At 45.2% G+C, this 26,461-nt stretch overlaps 1 protein-coding gene across 1 annotated transcript in view; it reads right to left on the bottom strand.

Annotated features, from left to right (window-relative positions):
- The window catches only part of ATG2B (autophagy related 2B), a 1,039,004-nt gene that overhangs the window by 65,668 nt on the left and 946,875 nt on the right, over window positions 1–26,461 (bottom strand). Inside the window, exons 39-40 of the mRNA XM_085626438.1 lie at window positions 10,926–11,047; window positions 10,383–10,537 (exon numbers count right to left, since the gene is read on the bottom strand). Of these exons, the coding sequence (XP_085482564.1) occupies window positions 10,383–10,537; window positions 10,926–11,047 (277 nt within the window). The remainder of the gene's footprint in view (window positions 1–10,382; window positions 10,538–10,925; window positions 11,048–26,461) is intronic.

Raw genomic sequence — 26,461 nt, 5'->3', positions numbered from 1 at the left:
GAGTGGTTCGCCAACATTAAATTGGCGAGGGAGAATTTGCATCACCTAGCGTGATTTTCGGGAACTAGAATGCCTCCCAGCAAGATTTTTCCATGCAGATGATCAGGTTGCGACTGTTCGCATTAAGAAAGCAGCTGCTAGAGTAGAAAATCTACTTGAGCGGCAGAAAACAGCGCACTCTGGCGCACCGTATGGTGCTGTTGGCTCTGATTTTACAGCGTGAAACAAGCTCCTGGCATTAAAAATGAGCGTGAGCAGCATGGCATGCCAAAATTCACCAGCTCACAGAACTCTGCTGAATCTTGCAGAGTTTTTATGTAACTCCACGGAATACCATGGAGTGAAAATCTGCGAGTTCCAAGATGATCCACCTTGAAAATGTCCACTTCTGGGTGGCTTTGCCCTTTATCATACCATTGCCTCCTATGAAAAAGGGTTGTCAATCTGAATGCTTTGGTATGGTCAATATAATAACTGATCTCTCATGGGATCCAGCTTATGAAGCCTCTCATCCTCTTTAGTAGGATGTGGAGGAGGAGAGAATGTGGGTAAGGTGGCAGACTGCCCCATACAAAAGTTTGTGATCACTTTAGGCAGAAAAGGATCCCCGGGACTAAGAACTTGGAAAGAGAGTAGTGAATGCATATAACTGCCCATTCCCCATTTGACAAACCTACTCCATCACCCAGACCATACAATTTTGGTGGAGTGTCTATAGGAACTTAGGATAACATCCACCACTTCAGGGGTAGAGAAAACCATGCGGATTATCCCACTCAGTCTCCAGGCATGAAGATGGAGGCTCTGGAGGTTGGAGTGAAGCACCTATCCCTGCAATTGTGAGAGGAGATCTACCCTGTGAGGGAGAAGGCACGGGGGCAAAAGTAAAGATACAACAAGTCTACATACCACACCCCAGTCCAGGGCCATTAGGATGACTTGCACCCGAGCAATCAAGGGTATTGGGGTCAAATACATAGTGAAGTGGAAAGCTCAACTTCAAGTGAAACATGTCCCTGAAGGCTTCCTGCAACAGAAGCCAGAGGGCATAGAACACCAAGCATCATCGTGCAAGGTGATGCAAACTTAGACTGTCAGCTCGGACATTCAGAACCCCAACCAGATCTAATGCTGGTTAACCTAGGATCAGAGCCGTAGAGCTTCTCAACAGAGAAGATCTGATCCTACACCCCCCTGCTTGTGATGTACCACATTGCAATTGTGTCGTCTGTCAAGATCTGGACAGACTGACCATGAAGGGATGATAGGCAGGCTTTGAGACAGAGCTGAACCGTCTATTGTACACGCAGATTGATGTGTAACATCTGCTCTTCCTGAGACCAGAGGCTTCTGATCTGCAGGTCCTCCAGATGAACCTCCAACCGAGGGTGGAAAGATCTCTGATGGCTGTTTGTTACTGCTGGCGATGACTGAAATGTACTACCTTGCGCCAGATTGCTTTCCACATTCCATAATGACATTTCTGCTGCAGAGTCCCCGGAGATTCTGACAGAGGAATGGTGCAAATGGTGCTGGAGTATGAGATGCTGGGTAAGTGCCAAATACATACCCGACAGGACCCATGAAGCCCTAAGGTGCTTCAGAGGGGCCATGGTCCTGCCGAAGAATTCGAACATAGAGTTTATGAATGAGGCAGGGTCCATTCCTGGAGTTAGGAAGACAGGGTATTGCTGATCAGGCTCTGGCCTATGGGATGGTACCACAGGCGTCGGCGGATAAGAGACTGGCGTTGGGTCAGAGGGAGTCACAGGCACTGGATCCTAAGAAGGAAGCTCAACTAGCTCTGGCTCTGAAGAAGAGTCCTGAGGAGGCGCTGTGGTGACCTTTGTTTTGAAGATTGGTGCCATTTAGAATCATGGCGTTGCTTCTTCTTGTGCTTCCCCTGGGATGGCTTCCACGATGTGGCCTCATCCTAAGCCTCGACTTCTGTTTGGCTCAAAAGATTGCCCGAGCCATAAAGAGTTGGTCTCCTGCTCCTTTATGGGCCTGGGGTACATGGTTCGGCAGAAGACACAGGCCTTCAGATAGTGATTTGACCCCAGGCACCATAAGCAGAAGTTATGTGGTCTGGGATGGACATTTGTACACCCCAGTGCCTGTAGGGTGGGAAATTTGATTGCTTAAGGAGAGACATCTTGTTTTTGAAGAACAAACAATCAGGAGGGGAATTTCCAGAGGAAAGCGAAGCATTGGATTTGTGCTGATGGCACAGAAAAAAGGAATCCATTGTCAAGGTGCTGGTGGTGGCACTTTATGGAAATGTAGTCATCAGGCCCTTCTGCCGTAGGGAGCTAATGAAAAGTTTCTGGATTCGGTCTGACGGCTGGTATATTCAAAAGGTGAGGGACCTACAGATAGAAGTATCTTATCAGATACCTGGCTCTCAACCATATGGTATTGTGTCAATAAGACAAGGTCATTTGGCACACGTCTGTGGCATCAGGCTACCTGTATGGTCACACATGAGCAGGAACATGATTTATCCCAGGAGCCCATAAGGGTGTCAGTCAGGGCTTTGCTGAATGGCAGGAAGTGCTCGGATGAGGTACTCCTAGGCTGCAAAACTTCAGTGAGGATACTGGTTTTTACCTCAACAGATGATAATTGTAAGTCTAGGACTTTAGCTACCCACCTGACAATCAGACAAAATGAGGTTGAGACACCATTCCCGTATCAGGGAAAGTGTCTAGTCCACTGGCCTCTTGTATGTCTAAACAGAAATTGTTATCACCATATTGTGGGAGAAATTCATCTGATCATCTCCATCATCTGGAAAGGCTGGCTGGCTGGCTTAGGTCAGAATCTGATCCAAAACGTTGCTGGAGCCCTAAAGGCAGATCCTAGGCAAAGGTGCAGTTTTCTCTGAGTTGGAATAAACAGGTGCAAGCGCTTCAGAATGATTGTAGGATGCTACCCCGGTCGAGGTTGTGACGGATTCAGTTCAAGGTCAGACAGAACAATAGCATCGGTGTCCTCCACTGGCATCAGCAGTATCAAGAATAGCAGAAACGTGGCAAGGATCTTGGTGCAAGACATTGAGACCGGCTCCAGAGTCAAAGCTAAAAAAGAAGCAAGTACTGGAGGCACAAACTTGGCAAGGACAGATTCGCCAGCAGTAACACAATTGGAAGCCTCAGCTGATCCATGGGGCTCCAGGCACGCCATAAGGGTGCCAATGATGGGCAATATGGCTTCTTTGAAAGCCTCAATAAATTGCGACATCGCTGATGATCCAAGAAATTTGGAGTGCATTGAGATCAGCTGTGGAATCGACTACTTGGCGGAGAACCAGGGGCGAGACCAGAAGGCACTTTGACATCTTGATGTCATTGAGAATTCTCAGTGAAAGAGTAATGAGATTGGGATGAGTCCCACTTGAACTTCTTGTCCTGCCTCTTCAACTTACCCGAAGTTTTGGATTGCGAGAGTTATACCCCCAAACCTTTTGTCTTCTCCACTCCTATTTGCTGAAATTCGTTTTTATTGGCTTTAGGACTCTATGCACTTTGTCACAGCTAACCACTGCAAAAGTGCTGGTCCTCACTCCTTAAAACATGGTAACATTGGCTTACAACCAATTGGCACATTTCATTTACTGATAAGTCCCTAGAAAATAAGTATTACATGTAGCCATGGCCTGTAAATTAAAAGCTTCTAGTGGGCTTGCAGCATTTATTTTGGCACCCACTTAATTAGCCCTTCAAAATATGTCTCGGGCATGCCATTGCAGCCTGTGTGCAGTTTTAAACTGCCATTTTGACCTGTCAAAATAAACCTTCTGCCAGGCACAAACCTTAATTTTTAATACATTTAAATCACCCCAGGGTAGGCCCTAATCAGCGCATAGTGCATGTTGCACTGTTTTTAAAATGTTGGACATGTACTTTTAAGTTTTACATGTCCTGATAGTGAAAAACTCTAAAATTCGTTTTTCACTACTTCAAGGCCTACCTTTCCGATAGGATAAGATTGGGTTGCCTTATTGAATTTAAGAAGTCATACCATTTATTTGGGAACGATTCATTTGAGTTTCCACTCAAATGAATCGTAATTTAAAACCGTCTTTAATGGCAAAGTTAAATTTTAAGTCAAAATTCTGAAAATGCCATTTTTAGAAAGTTGGTATTTTCTTCCCTTAACCATTTGGTGCCTGTATTGTAGCTCACATGACTAGGTGTAGCTGGCAATCGGTCTTTGTGTATTCCTCCGAGACAGTGAGACAAAGGGTGAGTTGGTGTTGTCAGGATGGGAAGGGAGAAGAAGAGTTGTTCCCTTCCCAAATTACATTTCAAAGGTGCTGCCTCAGCTCACTCACAAAGAATTTGATACAAGTCTATTGTCACTCCAGACCACTTGAAGCCTGGGCAGGTGAAGGAAGGAAATTCCAGAACCAGATCGGAGGGGGGGGGGGGAGTTTAGACATTTTTTCCACTTCAAAACTGGTACCAGGTATAAATGTATAAATATTGGACCCTCAGACCAACTCTTCAGTACGCTCCTGGACCTGTGGATACCACAGAAGGACTGTCCTGCTGCTTGAGGCCTGGCCTGCTCTCTGAGAAGGAAGGCTGGACCTGCTCCCTTCATACCAGGCTAACCTGAGTGCCTCCAAGTGTCAGTTGATTGACGTCCTGTTTAGAGCTACAGGGACACAACAAACTCCAGAGGGCTCTCGACAACTGTTCAGCTGACCTTCTGCAACGGCACCTGCCTGGATCTCCAACTGGACCTGCCTGAGCACTGTTGGCTTCTGCTGAAGTGAGTCCGTGATCTCCAAAAGGGGCCTCCCCAGGTCCTGGACCCTTGGCTGACTTCAGAGTGCATTCCTCCGAAGACAAAGGAGCAATCTTGAAGTTTTGGGTCTTTGTGACTGCAAACAGGGTCATTTGCACCAAGATCTCTGTGCTCATGACAATCACCTTTTTGAAGCTCCAGTGAACATGACTCATGCTGCAGCGACCACCAGCGACGGACAGCAACGCTAGATCTGCAATTCATAATACAGCATTTACAGCCGGCGGTGACCACAAACACAAAGCTCCAGCAGCAATTGTCGATGACGTCTGACAGAATCTTTGCGCTACAGCGATGACTTTATGCGACGCTTGGCCTGGTCTTCGTGCTACAGTGATGACCAACCTTGATGCTTTTTCTGCTCCTTGCAGCCTTCTCCACTGCAAACTGGACTCTTTGCGCCAGACTTTGAGAAGGTAATTGTTTCAGCGGGACCAATCTGGTCCTTGTATCCATCGAGGTCAGTCCGAACTTATGACTTTCGCCCTGTCTAGCACGACCTGTTAAACTCGAGTGACGCTTTGTGCTTTTAGGTGCTATACTTACCTACATCTTTGATATTGCATATTTCCGGCTCTACTGATTGGATACGTGTCATTTTGGTGTCTATTTATTTATTGCATTATACTCTATTTTTCTAAATTGGTGCAGGATTTGTTCTTGTGTTGTGTTTTCACCCTAGTACTTATTGTGTCCTGCATAAATACTTTACAGATTTCCTCTAAGTTAAGCCTGATGGCTTTTGGGCCAAGCTATCAGAGGGTTTAGCACAGGTCAATGTAGTCACTTTTGTGGTTCACACGGACAAGGATTGTGGTTGTTGCTTGAGTAGGATTTTCGCCCTCCTCAATTAATAACCCAATTTCTCACAGCAACGATGATCTGTTGTGGGAACAACTCCAGAAATAGGTCAGCACCCTCGACATCCAGTGGGAACAGGACTTAAGCAACGTCTTCCAGAGTATGATGACATACAGCTTGGCTTTGAATTCCCGGATAGCCTTCGGGTACGTAGGGGCATGCTCCTTACATGGTTGAGGACCGAACCAAACCAACAGAGACTTACCTCTTGGGGATCTATCACAGACATTGCGTGCAACAGTCCCTACAAGGCATAAACCCTGTTGTTTTAGGAGGAGACATGTTCCCTTGCACAATGAAGAAATGCTTTTAGTAGAAAAAAACTTGTCAACTGCTGAGAAAACGTTAGCTCCAGATATGCATACGACGGCAGGGAAAAAAAAGTAACTGACGTCAGCGATCTTGGGTGAAGCTTAAATGAGACTCCAGCTGTCACTTCTGGAGTGGAGCAAAATCGACGCAGAGCTGCACTACTCCACCTACCGGGAAGGGGGCTATGCTGAAAAATCTTCAAGATCCAGTCTGGCGCCTGGGAATGTTATAAAGTTGAGGAATATGCGGTTAGAAATATCCATTATAAAGGGCTTCGTTGAATGGCAGCAAAGGCTCAGAGGAAGGCGGCCTAGGATTTGATACTTTTGTGAGTACATTAGTCTTCACCTACACTGAATGAAGGAGTAGATTCATAACATTAGCTGTATGTTTTATCACCAAAGCAAAACAAAAACCTTTCCTCTGTTCAGTCAGAGGGGGATATTAACCCAGTATCAATGGAAGTATTCAGACCACTAGCCTGCTGCAATTCCATGTAGAGATTATCATCATCATAAAGGAGGGGGTGGGCAATCCCCATCAGCTCCACTGTGATCCAAAGGCTGATTCCAACAAACAGGGGCAGCACTGTAACCCAAACCTGGGGCTCATAAACAGTGTGAATGCTACAGTAGTTCAGGTTCCTAATTCAAAAACAATACATTTACGACTTGAAACAGTTCAAAAAGATCCCATTTCAGAGAAATCATGAAATAATTCAGTACCCTTAAACAATAATCAACGATTATATTTTTCACAAATAAAAATGTTATACAAAAATACAGAAAGTGCTCAAGAGGTTACACAAACATATGTCAATGACAAAGGAAAAACTAAAGTGTAAACATAAACAATAATCAAGTCAAAAGAGGGAAAAATTATATACAAAAACAGGTTGGTACAATTACAAAACAAACAATGCTTCCTCTTATTTTAAGCCAAGGAAGGCGTCAAAAGTGTTTCAACCATATTCAATTAACTGGTCATCACCAGGACAAAGCAGTTAAGGAGCATCCATCAGTTGTGCAAACAAGGCTGGTCCATCCAAAACAGCAGGAAAGTACAATGAATGTACTTCGGGTCAATCAGATTATAGGTCATGTAAATGCGGAAGAAATTTGGCGTAGCTAAGGGAAACTTAAGGTATAAGGTTAAATGGTCACTCTAAGATCCAATCCATATAAGTTGCTTAGAAAAGAGTATCCACTGCTAAAATCAGAGCATTTCCAGATTGCGTGATGATCCAAAGGCTGGTAGACTCTGTGCAGAGTCAGAGCCAAAATGTTGGTGGAGCACCTCAGGCGGCTCAGTGTCAGAGGCAGTGTTCTAAATAAATATGACTGAATCGAACCTGGGAGCATCAAAGTGTATTGAGGATGGGATCTCAGTGGAGGCTGAGATGAGTTTGGCATGGAGTGGGCCAGCGTTTAAGTCAAAGCAACCGGGGCCCAATTTTGGCATCAGAGTAGAAGTTGGCATTGAAGATGGTGCAGAACTCGAAGGGGGTTCCAGAGGCACAGATGGTCCAGAGGAGGGATCTGCTAGTGGTAACCCGACTGGAAAGTGTGCCAAACGCCCACACAATGGCATCCTTAAAGGCTCCTCGGTGGATTGCCAATAAAACCGAAAGGCATGTTGAGGCCCTTGCGACTTATCTGGAGACTGAGTGGCAGGATGGGAACGAGACACACTTGGCTGTCTAGGGTTTCAGCTTTGACTTTGAAATGGACTTCTCCAAAGACTACCAATACAATGAGGACCTGTCGCAAGAGTGACCTTGGGAGCGGAAGTGGGTCCTCACTCTTCACTTCGGTTGGAAGCAGGATTTGCACAGTTCCTACCGGTATTCAGCGATGTACAGATTTGCATCTGTTCCTGGTTTGGATTTTGAATTCATGAGGGTGCATTCCTCACACAAATTAGAGTTGTTGCCTAACCCATAACACCAAAAGCATACCTTGTATGGGTGGGTCACAGAGTCATCTATGTGCAACACTCCCACGATGGGTTACATCCTGTAGCTTTTGGAGGGGACATGGTTCCCTGGCACACTAATTGAGAATTTTGAAAATAAAATCTTGTAAAACCGACAAGGAAAAAGGGGAGTGGAACTCTAGATGAGCATTTGAAAATGTGGAAAGAAAGTAACTGATGTCAGCGTCTAGGTGTGGCGTTTATATGCAGCTCTGTTTGCGACTTCCAGACTGAACAAAGTCAACACAGAGCAGCTCAGAACCACCTACCAAAGCACTGGAGAATTGCTGTGTAAAGGTTTCCAGGTCCAGCCAGGCACCTGATAATACTCTAAAGGTGAGGAATCTGCAGTTAGAATCATTGTATAGTAAAGTATATAGGCCTGATTTGAAAGTTGGCAGCCATTTCTGAAGTATTGGCAGGAACTTCCATCACAGCGGTTCCTATCAATGCTTTTTTAAGTTTGGCTCACAGCTCCGTCAACATGATAGAGCTGTCCATCAAAATCTTTTTTTTTTACTTTCAAAAAGAAAATCCCAAAGCAGGTTTTTATTTTTGAAAATAAATTAACTGTCCCCTCGCCATGGGAGCTACCTCCCATGGCGAGGAAGGAATTTTTTGTTTTTTACTACCCATTACCACCCTGGGCTCTCCTGGCAATGACAGTCAGTAAAAAAACAAAGCTATACGACTGCCCATCTGAATTGGGCATGTGGACATACAGCCATTTCTCCAACAGCCATCACTCTGTCGGGCCGCCGGAGAAGTATGACCACAGCAGAGACTGAGTAGTCTCCATCATTGCCAAACTATGGTCCGCCAACATCTAATTCAGCCGTCGAACCATTAAATTTGCGGCAAGTATTCTCTGTCACGACGGGGTCTGCTTAGCGCCAATATATAAATCTTGCCCATAATTACTATTCTTAACTCCACCTATATAAACAATGAAATGTACTGATTAGGTTAATGTAGTGTATGGGATACTACTGATCTAATGAGAAAAGAAGCGCGCGAGCTCACCGTTGCCTTTCACGGGAGAACGCGAGGGAAAATACGTGATTACGAAAATACGTGTTTTCCCTCGCGTTCTCCCGTGAAAGGCAACGGTGAGCTCGCGCGCTTCTTTTCTCATTATGTGAAGCGGTGGTAGACAACGAGGATTTATTCCTTTACGGGGAATCAGCGGAGGCCCAGCCCTGTTTCTGACCCTGGTACAAGTAATTTTGAGCACGGCTCCGCCTAGGCTGTCTTTGGACGACTTTAGGATCTAACTACAGAGGATTGATCTCTCTGTGGCAGAGTGGCCATCACTCTCTCCGACCCGTACCGTGAGGAGGTCTTACCCCTTTATCTCTGACGATATTCGGCGTCTCAGAACCCTGCCCTTCGGCAGATACGGTGCCCTCTTTCTTTCCAAACGCACCCCAGTCCTGAGGAAGACCCCACTTTGTAAGGTCTTATTGAACACCTACACTAACCAAGGGGTCGAAACGTCGACATAACTTTATTGCCAGTATTATCACCAGTACATGATGCACTGTGATCCTCTTTATACATGGCTTTTTTCTAAATTGTATTGCACTTTATGATTGGATCTATGCATAACGTGTTGGCAGCAATGTATCAATGCCGATCAATTTGATTGTTGTATAGTGGATTTACCTATGTGTTCACTTTTCCCTAAATTCCACACTCAATCACTGAACCCCCTCCCTCCCCTTTTCCCTCTACCCGGGGCACTTTTATAAATTCATTGTAAAGATTTTGCCTATTTAGCTTAATTTAGTATATGCTTACTTTAGTTCAGTGTGATTAAACAACACTTGAACCCTTTTCAGTTGTTTTTGTCTAAATGTTTATTGATGTTCATTTTGATTTGTAATTTGTGCTGGGACCAATTTATCTATACTGTCCTTAAGTAACATAAGCATAACCTAATTCTAGGTGCAGTATCTGCATGAGTTCCATACTGTCTCTGTATGTCTTTCATCTAAAAAAGAAAAAAATCATTAATTATACTTATTAATTTGTAATTCTTTCTGGAATTTCATAGATTGAGAGAAATATATGTATTTGTCTTAAAGATAGCAAAGATACCCAGCCAAGTTTCCAATAAAAAGAGTGCAATAATTCCACCTTTCATATTACTGGATAATAACTTGTTTTTTAAATAGAGCTTTATGCTGTACTCGTTCTATTTCTAAGCGCCATACACAACAGATGCAACTATTATCCAATTTAATGATATTTCAAATAAGTGAATTCAGTGCACTTTACGCAGTGGATGCACTAAAACCCTAAAACATATTTGAGTATTTAATGACAACAGTGAACACTATTATTTATTTTGCAATCCGTGAAATTGATGGGTTGTGACAGCTAAAATCTGCAGTGCACATATGCACTGGAAAGTGTACCTGAATTGTCTGAACCATTCTGTTTGTAAGTTCCAAGGCTGCCATTGCAGTAGAAGTACCAAATGAAGCTGCACCTCTCTGGAATCCTCTTACAATTCGCCCATCCTTCCGATATTGCTCTATGGGTAACCACACCAAGTCCTTGAGACCTTGAACTAAAGTAACAGATGCAAATTCACCAGTGAACAGATGCAAGAAGAATTCACATGCACAAGGAAATCTTTAAGTACACGTTAATGGGAAATGTCAGGCATTCATCTAATTTATTTTAAAAATGTGTTTTTGTCAGTTGCAGTGCTCATAAGATCGAAGGGAAATGTAAATACTAAAATTAACAAAGTATTCATAAAAAGAAAAATTAGGTGTCATTCCTTCTCACTTACGATCATACTCCAAAATATCTAAATTTTGAAAGACAGTTGAGAGAATTTTACCGTTCTTTAACCACTTTCAAGATATATAAACAGAAAGGTAAATGTACAATAGAAGAATTTACAGGGACTATGCACAAACATGAACCTAAATCAGGCTGGTTAAACTCACCCAATTGAACTAATGAGTGCATGGGTCCAACTCCTCCCAGAATTCCTGGCAGCTGACTTTTCTTGATGTCATTCAGCCATTCGTTAATAGCATAGGCGAATAGTTTATCCACACCAAGTAATCTGTAATACATGGTAATCATTATGGAGCTGCCATTCTTCATTCATTTCATTACCAATCAGGTAATCAAAAAATGTTCGCTAAGACTATAGCAGCAGGGAAAGGGACACCTCCCCTGTGCTGAGAGAGAGGAGAGGATTTTTCACGTTGGAGTATATCCTCCTGTGTTTCTACACCAAATCACAAAAAATACTCCACGAGACCATGGGACGGTCAAAGAATGAGACAGGGAAGTTACAAATGTGAAGACATGAGCCTATACTCACCAGGGAGTGAAGAAGGAAAGAATTCCTTGTGTTTTAGTTACCCTCACACAACCTAGTGGTGTCATGCTTCATCATCGGGTCACCCTGACACCTATAAGTCATGGTGTGCTCGACCATATTCCAAGGAGCTCTTAGTGAGAATATTGGCCAGAGGGAGATAAAGATGAATAATCCTCAGACAGATCCCGGTATCCCTTTATTGGTGGTTCTGACTGGGATAATAAAAATGAATAAAAAGGGTAAAAGGGAGTGTTATGGTCCTATGACCCGAGTGCCAACATGTTTCAGCCCATTGAAGGCCAAGTAGGTCCCGGACTTTCTTCAGGGCAAAGAAGCAAATCCTTCCTGGAAAAAGCAGTTGAAAGGAGTCCCTATCCTGCTATTAACCCCTTCGCTGCTAGGCCTTTTCCCCCCCTGTGCTAAGCCTTTTTTGGGCTATTTGGGGTAGTGCCCGCTTAGGCCCCTGTAACTTTTTGACCACATAAGGTATCCACGCCAAATTTACGTTCTTTTCTTCCAACATAATGGGGATTCTAGAGGTACCCAAGGTTTGTAGATTCCCCTGTTGGGGTCCCAGAAATTAGCCAAAATACAGCAATTACTTTTTTTTGGGGGGGGGGGAAATGGGAAAAACGGGCTGCAAATGAAAGCGTCTGGGTTTTTCTCTGCAAATGGTATAAAAAAAGGGTTTGTGGGGCTGAAATCACCGTTTTTCCAGCTTTTAGGGAATGACAGACTTTTGTCAGAAAACCAAAATGTTTTACACAGTTTTGGCATTTTTCTGGGACATAGCCTTTTTTTGCAATTTTTTGTGCTTTCAACCTCCTTCCAGTTAATGGTAGAAATGGGTGTGAAAGCAATAATGGATCCTGGAAAGCTATACATTTTAGACAAGTAGATACAACTCTGAATTCAGCAAGGAGTCATTTGTGTAGATCCATCAAGGTTTCTTTATAGAAACTAACAGTTAAATATAGGAAACATTGAAAATTAGTTGAAAAAAAAGCCTTTTGTGTCAACGTGTTTACCTGTAACTTCTTCTAATTATGACAGCTCTTTGAAAGCAATATACCGTTACATCCGCTGGACGGTCTTGGTTGTGGAGATATATAGGACTTGTAGGTTCACCAAGAACCCGACGAACCCAGAGTCAAAAATTGAGCAGCAATTTACAATGGTTTTTTATTATGTTCCGGGTATATAGCAATTATAGTGGGCAAATGTATACATGGAAAAATCGGTATGAAAGACACCTATGTATTTCTGAAATGGGAACAAATTATAGAGTTTAGAAAAAGTACATATTTGCACATTTTCGAATTTGGGAATACTCATACTAGCATGAGAATTATCTGTCATTTTTCAAAATGACTTCTTTTTTACACAATGTCTTTCATTTGGAAGCCAGAAATGCATCAGAAATCAATAGGTAATAACAGTTGCTTTACAAATCTGAATTACCGTAAGTCTCCTGATAAAAACGGTACCTCAATTGTGTGGGTAGGCATAGTGCCCACAACAGGAAATGGCTCAAAACCCAACGTGAACACATCACATTTTCACAATGAAAATTTACCCTTTTTTTGCGAAGTGTCTAGCTGTAGTTTTTGAAAACTAGCTCTGTCGGCACCTAAGGAAAAATAGCAAACCTATACATTTTTTAATACTACACACCCAGGGGAATCCAGGATGTGGTGACTTGACTGCCTACCACCAGGTTCTGTTACCCAGAATCCCTTGCAAACCTAAAAAATTGTTTAAAAAAAACACATTTTCCCCACATTTCTGTGGTGGAAAGTTCTGGAATCTGCGTGGATCCACAGATTTCCACCCACCCTGCGTTACCCAAAGTCTCCCGAGAAAAATGGTACCTCATTTGTGTGGGCCGGCCTAGTCCCCGCGACAGGAAACAGCGCAAAACGCTACGTGGACACACCTAATTTTCGCAGAGAAAAATGACCCTTTTTTGGCAAAGTGCCTAGCTGTCGTTTTTGACCCATAGGTCTGCCGGGACCTAGGGAAACGTAGCAAACCTATACATTTTTGAAAACTAGACACCCAGGGGAATCTGGGATGGGGTGACTTAGCTACCTCCCACCAGGTTCTGTTACCCAGAATCCCTTGCAAACCTAAAAAATTGTCCAAAAATTCACATTTTCCCCACATTTCTTGTGGTGGAAAGTTCTGGAATCTGCAAGGATCCACAATTTTCCACCCACCCCGCGTCCCCCAAAGTCTTACGAGAAAAATGGTACCCCACTTGTGCGGGTCGGCCTAGTGCCCGCGACAGGAAACGGCGCAAAACGCAACGTGGTCACACCTCAATTTCGCAGTGAAAAATGACCCTTTTTTGGCAAAGTGCCTAGCTGTCGTTTTTGAACCCTAGCTCTGCGGGCACCTTGGGAAACCTAGCAAACCTATACATTTTTGAAAACTAGACACCCAGGGGAATCCAGGATGGGGGACTTGACTGCCTCCCACCAGGGTCTGTTACCCAGAATCCCTTGCAAACCTAAAAAATTGTCAAAATAACCACATTTTCCCCATATTTCTGTGGTGGAAAGTTCTGGAATCTGCGTGGATCCACAATTTTCAACCCACCCTACGTTCCCCAAAGTCTTACGGAACAAATGGTACCTCACTTGTGTGGATCGGCCTAGTGCCCGCGACAGGAAATGGCGCAAAATCCAACGTGGTCACACCTCAATTTCGCAGAGAAAAATGATCCTTTTTTGGCAAAGTGCCTAGCTGTCGTTTTTGAACCCTAGCTCTGCGGGCACCTTGGGAAACCTAGCAAACCTATACATTTTTGAAAACTATACACCCAGGGGAATCCAGGATGGGGTGACTTGACTGCCTCCCACCAGGGTCTGTTACCCAGAATCCCTTGCAAACCTAACAAATTGTCAAAAAAAACAAATTTTCCCCACATTTCTGTGGTGGAAAGTTCTGGAATCTGCGTGGATCCACAATTTCACACCCACCCCGCGTTCCCCAAAGTCTTCTGAAAAAAATGGTACCTCACTTGTGCGGGTCGGCTTAGTGCCTGTGACAGGAAACGGTGCAAAACGCGACATCAAAATTGCCTATCTCAAAACCACTTGTATGGGAGGCCCAAGTACCCGCGGCCCAAAACATTTTTTGATAGGCAATGTTGATGTCGCCTCACTACGTTTTGGGCCCTTGCCTGTCGCGGGTACTTGGGCCTCCCACACAAGTGAGGCACCATTTTTACCGGGAGACCTGGGGGAACGCTGGGTGGTGGTAAATTTGTGTGAGCCCGGTGATGCCACAACTTTCCCACACAAAAATGTGTGAAAAAAGTGAATTTTTCAGCTAAAATTGATGTTTGCAGGGGATTCTGGGTAAGGAAACGTTGGGGGATCCACGCAAGCCATACCTCCCTGGAAGCCCCCGGGTGTCTAGTTTTCAGAAATGTTTGGATTTGGTAGGTTTCCCTTGATGGCAGCCGAGCACGGGGCCAAAAACCCAGGTGACCCCCCTGGCAAAACCAGGTTGTTTGGTGATAGGCAATTTTAATGTCACCTCAATAGATTTTGGGCCCCAGCCTGTCGCGGGTACTTGGGCCTCCCACACGAGTGAGGCACCCTTTTTATCGGAAGGCTTTGGGGAACGTGGGTTGGGTGGTATTTTGTGGATCCACGCAGATTCCAGAACTTTCCACAACAGAAATGTGAGGAAAATGTGTTTTTTTGGACACATTTTTAGGTTTACAAGGGATTCTGGGTAAAAGAACCTGGTGAGAGCCAGTCAAGTCACCCCATCCTGGATTCCCCAGGGTGTCTATTTTTTAAAAATGTACAGGTTTGCTAGGTTTCCCTATGTGCTGGCCTGCGCTAGGGCCGAAAATCGAGAGGTAGGCATATTGCTAAAAACAAATCCGTGCCTAGTCTGATTTCTGCCACCCTGGGGGGGGATATCGGGGGTGAGGTTGCCCTGATATGCCCCCAAGGGGGGCAGAAACACTGTGGCTATTTGTTTAGGGGGTGGGGGCATGGGCATGCACGTTTTGGGCAGCCCCACTCTAATTCACATTTGCCCCCAAAAACCTGGCGTCTAGTGGCTTTTTGCCCCCCATGTGGGGCACATTGGGGGCTAATGCCCCCATCTGCCCTCCAGGAGGGGCTGAAAGTCCACTAGACGCCAGGGAGTTTTTGGGGCAAATTTGAATTAGGGTGGGGGCTTCTCAAAACGGGCATGCCAATGCTCCCACCCTAATAAAATATTTCCCCAAAAAATCCCTGGCGTCTACTGGGCTTTTTGCCCCCCCCGGGTGGAAGATTGGTGGCTAATGCCCCCATCTGCCCCCCAGGGGGGGCAGGAAGGCTGTAATTTTTGCAGGGGAGGGGGTGGGGGCATGCCTGTTTTGGGCAGCCCCCACCCTAATTCAAATTTGCCCCAAAAAATCCCTGGCGACTAGAGGGCTTTTTGTCCCCCCGGTGGGGCAGATTGGGGGCTAATGCCCCCATCTGCTCCCCAGGGAGGGACAGGAAGGCTGCAATTTTTGCGGGAATGGGGGCATGGACATGCCTGTTCTGGGCAGCCACCACCCTAATTCTAATTTTCCCCAAAAAAATCCCAGGCAACTAGTGGGCTTTTTGCACCCCCTGGGGGTGCAGATTGGGGCAAATGGGGGGGGGGGGGGGAGCAGAAAGCCTACTAAGCACCGGGGATTTTTTTGAGCAAATTTTACTTAGGGTGGGGGTGGCCAAAAACGGGCATGCCAATGCCCCCGCCCTTATAAAAATGTGCCCACAAAAATCCCTGGCGTCTAGTGGGCTATTTGCCCCTTCAGGGGGGCAGATTGGAGGCTAAAGCCCCATCTAGACGCCAGAGAGTTTTTTGGGCAAATTTTAATTAGGGCGGGTGCTGTCCAAAACGGGCATGCCAATGACCCCACCCTAATTAAAATTTGCCCAAAAATCCCTGGCGTCTACTGGGCTTTTTGCCCCCTGGGGGGCATATTGGGGGCTAATGCCCCCATCTGCGCCCCAGGAGGGGCAGAAAGGCAGTAATGGTGGTGGGGGCATTGGTGTGCCCATTTCAGGCAGCCCAACCCTAAACAAACAATTGCACGAAAAAAAATCCCTGGCGTCAAGTGGGCTTTCTGCCCCCCCCCCCCCCCGGAGGCAGATTTGGGGCTACTGCCCCCATCTGCTCCCCAGGGGCGGGCAAAAAAGGCTGTAATGGTGGGGGGGGGGGTGGGGCCATTGGCGTGCCCGTTTCGGGCAGCCCCCACCCTAAAGAAAATGGTGCAAAACAAAATCCCTGGCGTTCAGTGGGCTTTCTGCCCCCCCCCCCCGGGGGGGCAGATTGGGGGCTACTGCCCCATCTGCCTCCCAGGGGGGGCAGAAAGACTAATTTTGTGGCCGGGTGTGGGGGCATTGGCATGCTCGTTTTGGGCAGCCCCCACCCCTAATTAATACCTCATAAGAAAATCCATGGTGTCTAGTCGGCTTTCTACCCCCCCCGGGGGGGGCAGATTGTGGGCTACTGCCCCCATCTACTCCTCAAGGGGAGCAGAAAGGCTGTAATTATGGGGGGGTGGGGGCATTAGCATGCCCGTTTCAGGCAGCCCCCATCCCCCCAAAAGATGGGGCAAAAACAAAATCCCTGGCGTTTAGTGGGCTTACTGCCCCCCCGGGGGGGGGGCAGATTGGGGGCTACTGCCCCATCTGCCCCCCAGGGGGGACAGAAAGACTAATTTTGTGCCTGGTGGGGGTGGGGGCATCGGCATACCCGTTTTGGGCAGCCCCCACCCCTAAACAAGTACTTATGAGAGAATCCCTGGTGTCTAGTGGGCTTTCTACCCCCCCCCCCCCGGGGGGACAGATTGGGGGCTACTGCCCCATCTACCCCCCAGGGGGGGCAGAAAGTCTAATCCTGTGCCTGGGGGGTGGGGGCATCGGCATGCCTGTTTTGGGCAGCCCCCACCCCTAATGAAGTACTTATTCGATAGTCCCTGGTGTCTAGTGGGCAGATTGGGGGCTACTGCCTCCATCTACCCCCCAGGGGGGGCAGAAGGACTAATGGTGAAAAAACAATTTATGGTGGAGCAAAGGACCATGCACAAGGAGCCGCTCCCACCTCCCTGGTGCCTAGTGGGTGGATCCCTGCTTGGGGTTCGCCCTCCTGGGGCGATCGTCAAGCAGCGATCCACTAGCGAGGAGATTCTCCCCTTTCCAACAATACCTCTCCTGAGTTTCTACGTGCTCAGGGGGCTGAGATAGCCCCCTGAGCACGTAGAAACTGAAATGAGTCTCTTGGCTCATTTCAGTTTCGGTTTCACTGAAATGATGTCGGTGCGACGTGCGCGCTGATCGTCAATTCAGAGAAACCAGGGGTGGGGGGGTTCCTCGGGAGCTGGGGAAGCTCTTTCCCAGCTCCCGAGGCTATTTTAGGTTAAAGGGAATCCCTCTGGTGCCCGCACCAGAGGGATTTCCTACGCGATGTTTCATCATGAGCACACGACCACTGTGTGCCATGACGAGTCCAGCTCGTCATGAGCATCGTAGGGGTTAAGTAAGGGCAGATAGCTGCTCCTTACATCCAAGTACACAGATAATTAATCTGATAATAGGTTATTTTTCCATCCCTAGTTGGGAGGGGAATTACGTTACTGGGGACCTCCAGAGGTAATGGGGTAACCCTTTAGTCACACTTGCATCAAAGGTCCTGCCCCACAGCATAACCTAGTAGGTCTGGATCCCCAGGCTTGTGCAAAAAAGGTTACAACTTTTATGGGCGAAAGTTAAACTGCAAGACATGTTGACATGTTGGTGCAAAGAAACAGGCCCTTCGGCAAAAATGAGCATGTATCACAACTTCCTTAATCACACACAGATTACGGTGCTCTTGCTCCCACACAACATGTTAGGAAGTGCACGCACACTTAGCAAGAATTGCCTGTGGAGGCCCAGGACTAGCATCCCCTCCTCGCTTACAGGCCCTACCTTCACCTCATATGTCACCAACCACCCCAGAGCACTTCACATTTTTTTCTAGATTTGGCATCAACCAACATCTTTTAAATATACTAAAATTGTACATACTTACTTACAAAGAGGTTCTAAGGAGCCCTTTTTTGGTTTCGCCTGCATTAGGTTTTGCATGAACGCCGCTTGAGCTGTGCTTGAGAAATCTATTGTATTTACTAAATCTTAAAAGGGGCTTATATCCCGCCCTTACTTTTCATTTGCTCCTGTACTTTCCACATACTTTTCCTACATTTCTGTTAGTTCTAGCATACTACTTCCTGTTGTTCCTCTGGGGTTTCTCTTATCAGTGTCCCAAGGCCCAAGTTTTCCTTTAATCCGCTTTGGTGGAAATTATTTTTGTGTCAGCACCCCCTGCTGTCACTACAAGATCTACATCCTTGCTTTGAAGTTAAAGCCCAGCAGCCAGCAGGAACACCGCATCAGAGGCCGGAGCTTTCAGAGACCCTGCTCTAGGCCATATCAAAGGCATTTGCTTGACCGAGCATGTTGGAAGAGTGAACTGCACACTTGGCAGTTATGTGCCTGGCTTTGCTGGTTTATTTTTAGGTTTCCGCATGCAATCAGAGAGTACATACTTCTGCAGTACTGTCTTTATGCGCACTTTCAACATATGCACCCAGTAATTTCATCAAGATGCACATGTGGAAGACGCTCCAATAACTGGTAAGACAATTAAATTGTGACTAATGCATCAGGAGATAGGTGTTGAAGGTCCTTAGCCGCATTCTCTGCGTTGCGTAAACTGTCATTGGTGTGTTTTGTTTCCCCCGTCCTCTCCAGTTTTCTCCCGTCTGCACTCTCTATTTCACTCTGCATCCTCTTCTGCCCCCGTTCTCTTATACGTCTTATCTCTGTATGAGCCCCTTTCTTCTCTGCTCAATGCCTTCTTTCCACCACACCTCTTCCCCTTCTGTCACATCTCTAGTTTTGCTTGAGATTTGTAGGCCTACTTTACCTCTGTCCTAGGTCAAGATGCAGAAAAGTGAAGTATGCTAAGAGCACCTTCTTAATCTACCCTCTCTTTCCCCTCCCATTGCCCCCGCCTCCACGTCATTCCTGAAAATGAAAAACTATGTTGGAATGTTCTTCACCTGCTATTTGTGGGCTCCTACATTTGCCTTATAATCGTTCACACCCAGGGGTCCTTGTGGGTGCCAGGTCAGACCACTAAAACAGCTTCCCAAAGGGATTAGCATCAATGAAGAGCCCTGGACACAAAAGTTTCTGTTGGTTGAACAGGCTCCCTGTGTCCCTTGTATGGAGAAGGCAAAGTACATAGAAAGGCCGCACAAAAATTAATTGTGATATCAGTGCCATGGTAAAGCTGGTGAGACATCAGAGTGGAGTAAGAGCCTGTTTCATACATCTGTTTGCAAACATCCACTCAAGGTTCAAATCACAGTCTTTCATCCTTACCAGGTATGTATGTATGTGTGTGTGTATAAATATAAAAAAAAAAATATATATATATATATATATATATATATATATATATATATATATATATATATATATATATATATATATATATATATATATTCACTGAAAAAAACATAGTTTTCATGCACGTTATAGTTAGAAATTAGCATTTAACAAACCTTTGAAATTCACTGAAAACACCATAGGTTTCAGAGACGTTATGGTTAGTTGGACATTTCACTTGTACAAAACCATAGAAATTCCCATGTTATAGTTAGTTCAGCTAACAATAACTCGCGCCCCCGCAATGCACTGCTGATGACGTCACATATTACATCATTCATGACACGGTCAGTGACATCACTGATGACATCACTGATGAGATCTCAAATGACATCACTGATGACATCACTGATGACATCATCCAGTGACTGTGTTTCTATACAATTTAAATATGTATTATATAAATACCAAGGTGTATTGAAAAATGAGTCGGTGTGTAAGTGTCTGGATGGAGGATTTAGTAGGTGCGTCACTGACTGTTTAAGTGAGTTTTTACATGTGTCTTATAGAATGCATGGGTTCGTGACTAAACTGTGTGAATGTCTGTATCGATCTGTCTGCTGTTGTATAAGCTGATCCATGGGTTGGTTAGTAGCTACATGAGTGTCTATATGGGTTATTGATTGGTTGCCAGAATATTTGTATGGGTGCGCGAGTGTGGGTGCGTGGGAGGTGTGTGACTCCGTGCATACATGTTTGAGTGATTGATTCACTGGCTGTATGGGTTCAATAGTGCATGTGGAAACAGCTGTATGGCTGGGTCAGTGTGTGTATGGGTGTGTTACTGAGTGAATGAATGTCTCAGTGGTACATATCCAAGTAACTACATATGTAAAAGGCAGTGTATGTGAGAGTTGGAGTATATACATGAATATGTGAGAGTCAGTGATTGCGAGAGTGGCTGTATAGATGAGTTGTGTGTACTCTATAGGTCAGTAAATGGAAGTGTGATTGATTCTTTGCATGACTGACTAGGTGTGTGAGTAACTCCATGAATGATTGGCGCTGTGTGAGTGTCTGTATAGGTGTATGAGTGCATATGATAGTGTTGTATTGATGAGTGACTGTATGTATGAGTGATTGTATGGGTGAATGAGTGGATGTGTGTGTAGACCTAGGAATCAGTGAGTGCGTATGTAGTAACTGGTATTAGTTTGTCGATGGTTTCAAAAATGGTAGTCTGTATTTTACAGTGGGTGTATCAAAGGTTATATTAGAGTGTGAGGAGGTGCATCAGATTTTCACGTGGATGATGTCATCAGTGATGTCATTTGAGATGTCATCAGTGATGTCACTGAACATGTCATGCATGATGTAATATGTGACGTCATCAGCAGTGCATTGCGGGGGCGCGAGTTATAGTTAGCTGAACTAACTATAATGGTGGAATTTCTATGGTTTTGTACGAGTGAAATGTCCATCTAACCATAACTTCTCTGAAACTTATGTTTTTTTCAGTGAATTTCAATGGTTTTTTAAATGCTAATTTCTAACTATAAGGTGCCTGAAACCTATGGCTTTTCAGAGAATTTCAATGGTTTTTTAAATGCTAATTTCTAACTATGCCTACAAAGTTAGGACATGTGAAGAAAGAGGAAGAAAAGCGCAAAAAGAAGCAAGACAAATACAGAAAGAGGCAAAAGAAGTCCAGAAAGACGAAGAAAACTGCAGGAAGAAGCAAGAGATGTGCAGAAAGAACCAACAGAGGAGCAGAAAGTCCTCCTGTGTCCCCAACTTTTTAGAGACGGGTACTGGTGGCAACTGACTCTGAATAACCAGGACCGGAGCCAGTGCTATGCTAAAAGACACTTAGAATACAGTAAAAACACCTACATACATTAGGGAACACTATGTGTTGGGGTACCCCTGTAATTAGCATGACTTCCTCTGTATTTGCCTTGAGTTATTGCCTGGGTCACTGCATAAGTACATGGGTACTGATTGGATGATTAGAGTACTGCAAGGACAGAGCATGGTGAATTTATAAGTGTCTGGGTTTTGGCAGAGTGATTGGATAAGTACATGGTGCTCGCTGAGTAATTGGAGTATGGGTCCCTGGGAGCCAACTAGCCCACCAGGTAAGCGCCACAGAGCTGCGTTGCAAGGAGGTGTAAAAAGGGGCGTGGCCTCTGAACACCTCTCTGCAACGCAGCTCCCTGGCGTATACTGGAGGTACCTGGTGGGCTAGTTGGCCCCCAGGGACCATCAGGATTTAAGGGGACTTAATCCCCCAACTTAAAACGCGCCACAGGGCGCGTTTGCACACTTATCACATCAAGCCACGCACCCTCCCAGCACCACTGTGCAAACGCACCCCCTGGTGCGTTGTAAATTAGGGGGTTAAATCCCCTTGAGTTCTGAGGGTCCCTGGGGGCCAACCAGCCCACCAGGTACCTCCAGTAAGCGCCACAGAGCTGCGTTGCAGAGTGGTGTAAAAAGGAGGCGTGGCCTTAGACCACCTCTCAGCAACGCAGCTCCCTGGCGCTTACTGGAGGTACCTGGTGGTCTAGCTGGCCCCCAGGGGCCCTCAGGATTCAAGAGGACTTAATACCCCCAACATAAAACGCGCCACAGGGAGCGTTTGCACACTTGTCACATCAGGCCACGCCCCCTCCCTGCAACACTGTGCAAATGTGCCCCCTGGAGCGTTGTAAATTGGGGGATTACATCCCCTTGAGTCCTGAGGGTTCCTGGGGGCCAACTAGCCCACTAGGTACCTCCAGTAAGCGCCACAGAGCTGCGTTGCAGAGAGGTGTAAAAAGGGGCGTGGCCGCTCAACACCTCTCTGCAACGCAGCTCCCCGGCGCATACTGGAGGTACCTGGTAGGCTAGTTCGCCCCAGAGACTCTCAGGATTGAAGGGGACTTAATCCCCCAATTTACAATGTGCCAGGGGGTGCTATATCAGGCCCTCCCTGCACCACTGTGCAAACGCCCCAAAATTAAAAAAATAATTATTTTTTTGGCCCTGGGGGTCCTTCTGGGACCCCTGAGAAGGCCTAGGGGGTCAGGGTGTTTTTACCCTGCCCCCTTCTCTTGTTTTATACCTTTTTCTCTGTTTTCTGATGACTCGCTTCTACCGAGCCACAAGATGGCTGCCAACACTTCCTGGTTTGGAGTGTTGACAGCCAAACACAGTGAAGCTTGTGCACAGAACTTAGGCTCCGCCCAGATATCGAAACTTTTATTTTTCTAAATTCTCAGCAACTACTGAACGGGTTTACACCATTTTAAAAAAAGGTCGCTTTCTGATCCAAGCACTACCTTTTTGCAAAATTTGGGGTAATTCAGTTCTTTCGGCTTTTTTCTCAGCCCCCGCTTGACAAATCACCCCCAAAGAAAGGAGCTGACCAAAAAAGTGCAACTTTTTGGAAAATTTCATAAAGATTCGTTAAACGACACCAAAGTTATAAGCAAACCAAACAAGCATTGGCATAGCCAATAGGTCTCGCCTTTGGGACCTTATAAGTGTTTAGCCATGCAACAGTTGATGCTGTTGTACCAATGATATTGTGGTGCATAACTAAATACTTATAAGGTCCCAAAGGCAAGACCTATTGGCTATGCCAATGTTTGTTAATATAAAGATTGCATCTTCCTGCCCAGCGTGTCCACATTTGTTTGCTGTACACATCAACGTACAGTGCAACCTAATGCTTCTTTGAACGGTCAAAATATGAATTACATTATGGAGGTCAAGAAATACACACCCCAAGTTCACTATATAACGTTTGACACTCACTCACTTACTCACTCGACCACTCGCTCACTCTTTCACAAAATTGTGCTTCACTCATTCATTCAGTTGCTAAATCACTCGCTATCTTACTGACAATTTCTTTCCCTCACTCGCTTGCTGCCTTAGTAGTTTTGTCTGACTCACTCATTCACTCACTTGCTCCCTCAATCATTCCTTCACTCACTTGTTGATTTGTTCACTCTTGTTTCCTAGGCACCAGAGTCCTGAACTTATAAATCTTAGCTTAGAATTTTATGAGGTGCAGGTGATGGAGGTTTCTCTTACAAAGTGCAGAGTATTTTTAGTCTGTGGCAGATTGGTTGTGGATGGCTACCTGAAACCTTCAATAAGAGAGGATGGGGGCATGGGCACGCGGGGTGGGGGGTGGAGGGGGTGCAACACCAGAGGTAACCACTCTTCAGAGGAGAAGACCTGCGAGTAACTTAATGAAGAATTTGTTCACTCAAATGAAGTCACCAATATCAGAGTGACAGCGTTAGTGCCATCAGATGACCCTTGCCCCTTAATGACATCTACGGAAGTGAAGTCACACAGTCTGTGACCCTGAATACTGCACAGTATACCTGTTTTTAAAGAATACTTTTTTCGGACACTCTTGATCCAGCCTGTTACTAAACATGGATGGATAAAAGACACAAGTGACCACTCGCCAAGACAACCAATGCTACAGACGATGCGAACAGCAAAGGTTCTTTAGTCGCAATAGTTCAATTACAGGGTTTAAAAACAACTTTTAATATGACAACCCCTACCCGTTGGTAGAAGCAATGACCCCCTCTGTGTGGGGAACACTAGGGGCCAGTACATAGTGTACGAATTAAAGGCGTGAACATGTCATAAGGCCAGGGTGGAAAAGGGCAATGAAAGCACAATGACATCAAACATTCTCTCTGTGAGAAAGGTGTCCGGCAGCCAATGTTGGTGTCAGTTCCTGTGTTTTATGCAGGCACTTTTTCGTCTGTTTATGCCCACCTGCATAGGATAATGAGCAGACGTCCCATCACAGCTGCTATGCTAAATTAGCCCAACTTCTTCTAAAGACAGAGACAGTTCACACCCTGGTGTGTATTTTAGCGCCGAGGTGTTAAAAGGCGAAAGCGTTGCTCAGTCACATTGTACCACCCTGGTGGCTGTAGCACCCCTCCCCAATGTCCGCTTTACTTTAAGCCCCCAGTGGGAGGCGAGGGGGTGTCAGTACTCTACACTCGCTAATAGTACTGTTTAACTATAGTCAGAAAGTGTTACATTAATGCTGGCTTATGCATTGCTTTTACCAATGCCACCTGCAGAAACGTATTAGTATGGTTAATCTGGAATAATGCAGCTTTTAATACAGTTTCGTCTCTTTCTACTTTTACGCTACGTTTTGCGTCACATTTCAAAGGCAACCCTAAGTCACACCACAGCCATCTCCAGAATCAACAGTCAGTGTTTAATTTGTGCCGTTGGTTAGCAGGTTTTGGGCTTGTCATCTTCAGACTTTGACCCAGAGGAAGAGAAAAATAGGCATAAAAGTGAGAAAGAGGGATGCAGAAAAAGATAGGAAAACAGCGACAAAGCGAGAAATCAGGGATAAAACAGAATGTTCAAGAGTGGGATGAAGAGACGGGAAGATTTGGGAGTGGAAGTAAGAGACATAAAGTGGTATGAAGAATATGCATCCCATTATTCAGCAGCACTAGTGTAGGGTCCTTTTGGCCACCCTATTTTTTTTTTATTTTTAAGACTTCTCAAATCCCTTCCAAATCCACCACCGTACATTCACCGCCACTTATCAATGAATCCACCTTAGTCGTGAAGTCCTTGCATGCCCCTCTATGACTTTTCTGGTGCAAATACCTCGACATTTTCAATAAATATACAAACAAATGGAAATTTGATGGTACAGCCCTTTGACAAAATGAGGAATTTCTTGTTGATAAGGCAGAGCAACTGTCCTGGGTTATTTTGTTTTATCTGGGGTGTTAAACGTTTCCTTCCTGGCGTTTCCCAAGCAGTAATAATTGAAAGTAGACCTATGGCATCCATCATTTTCCATACTTTTTTCTGCGATTGTGTTTCTATTTCTAGAGTATGTTATTTGGCATTCATATAGAAGGGCTCTTATTCTGGTGTGGTTTTGTAGCGCAAAAACTGTTCTGAGTGGTTGCAGTGTGGCATTTGTGAAAAGCGTTAGGTGTGACTGGTGTCGCTCTGATTAGAATTAGGTGAACTGTTTTTTTTTTCTTTTTGTGGTAAGCAGAAAGTGATCGAAGCACAAATTCAAAAGAGATCTGCATCTACCTGCCACTTATGGGAAAACAAGCATTAAAAATGCAATAGGTCTCGCCGTTTATTAAATTAAAGCCATTTGCTTTGCTGTACAATACCATTAGCAAAGCAAATGGCTTTAACTTAATCAAAGGCGAGACCTGTTGCATTTTCAATGCTTGTTTATCTGCCAAGTGAAAATGTTTTTTGTCTTTAGTTTACGTAAGTGGCTCAATTCTTCCTCTCTGCAGTCTGTCATGGATACACAGAGGTTCCACGCTGTCCCAAGTCAGGGCAGGAAGTCATTCTGTCCTGGTACATTCTTTTTGTTCAGTGAATTGCAAATTTTGCTTCCAAAATACAGGAAAACCGAGTACTGGATGAGCTTTTCCTACCTGGCCTGCAATGCTATTTTAAAGTTTTTGGGGGCTTTGGGCAAGCCATATTTTGTGACCTCCTCTGCTCCGTTTATAACCATTTTCAACTATTTCACGCTGCCACCCCCATCAGTAAAAGATTTTAACTCTCAGGCACATGTACTACCAGAAAAATTGGCATGTTTAGGAACTCCTTCAATTTATTTATGCACTTTCTCATACCCATTTTTGGGGTAAATTTGGGCATGTAAATGCAGCAGAAA

The sequence above is a fragment of the Triturus cristatus genome, chromosome 9 (assembly GCF_964204655.1).
Source record: "Triturus cristatus chromosome 9, aTriCri1.1, whole genome shotgun sequence".
Taxonomy (NCBI): Eukaryota; Metazoa; Chordata; class Amphibia; order Caudata; family Salamandridae; genus Triturus; species Triturus cristatus.
This window is presented reverse-complemented; position numbering and strand designations above follow the sequence as displayed.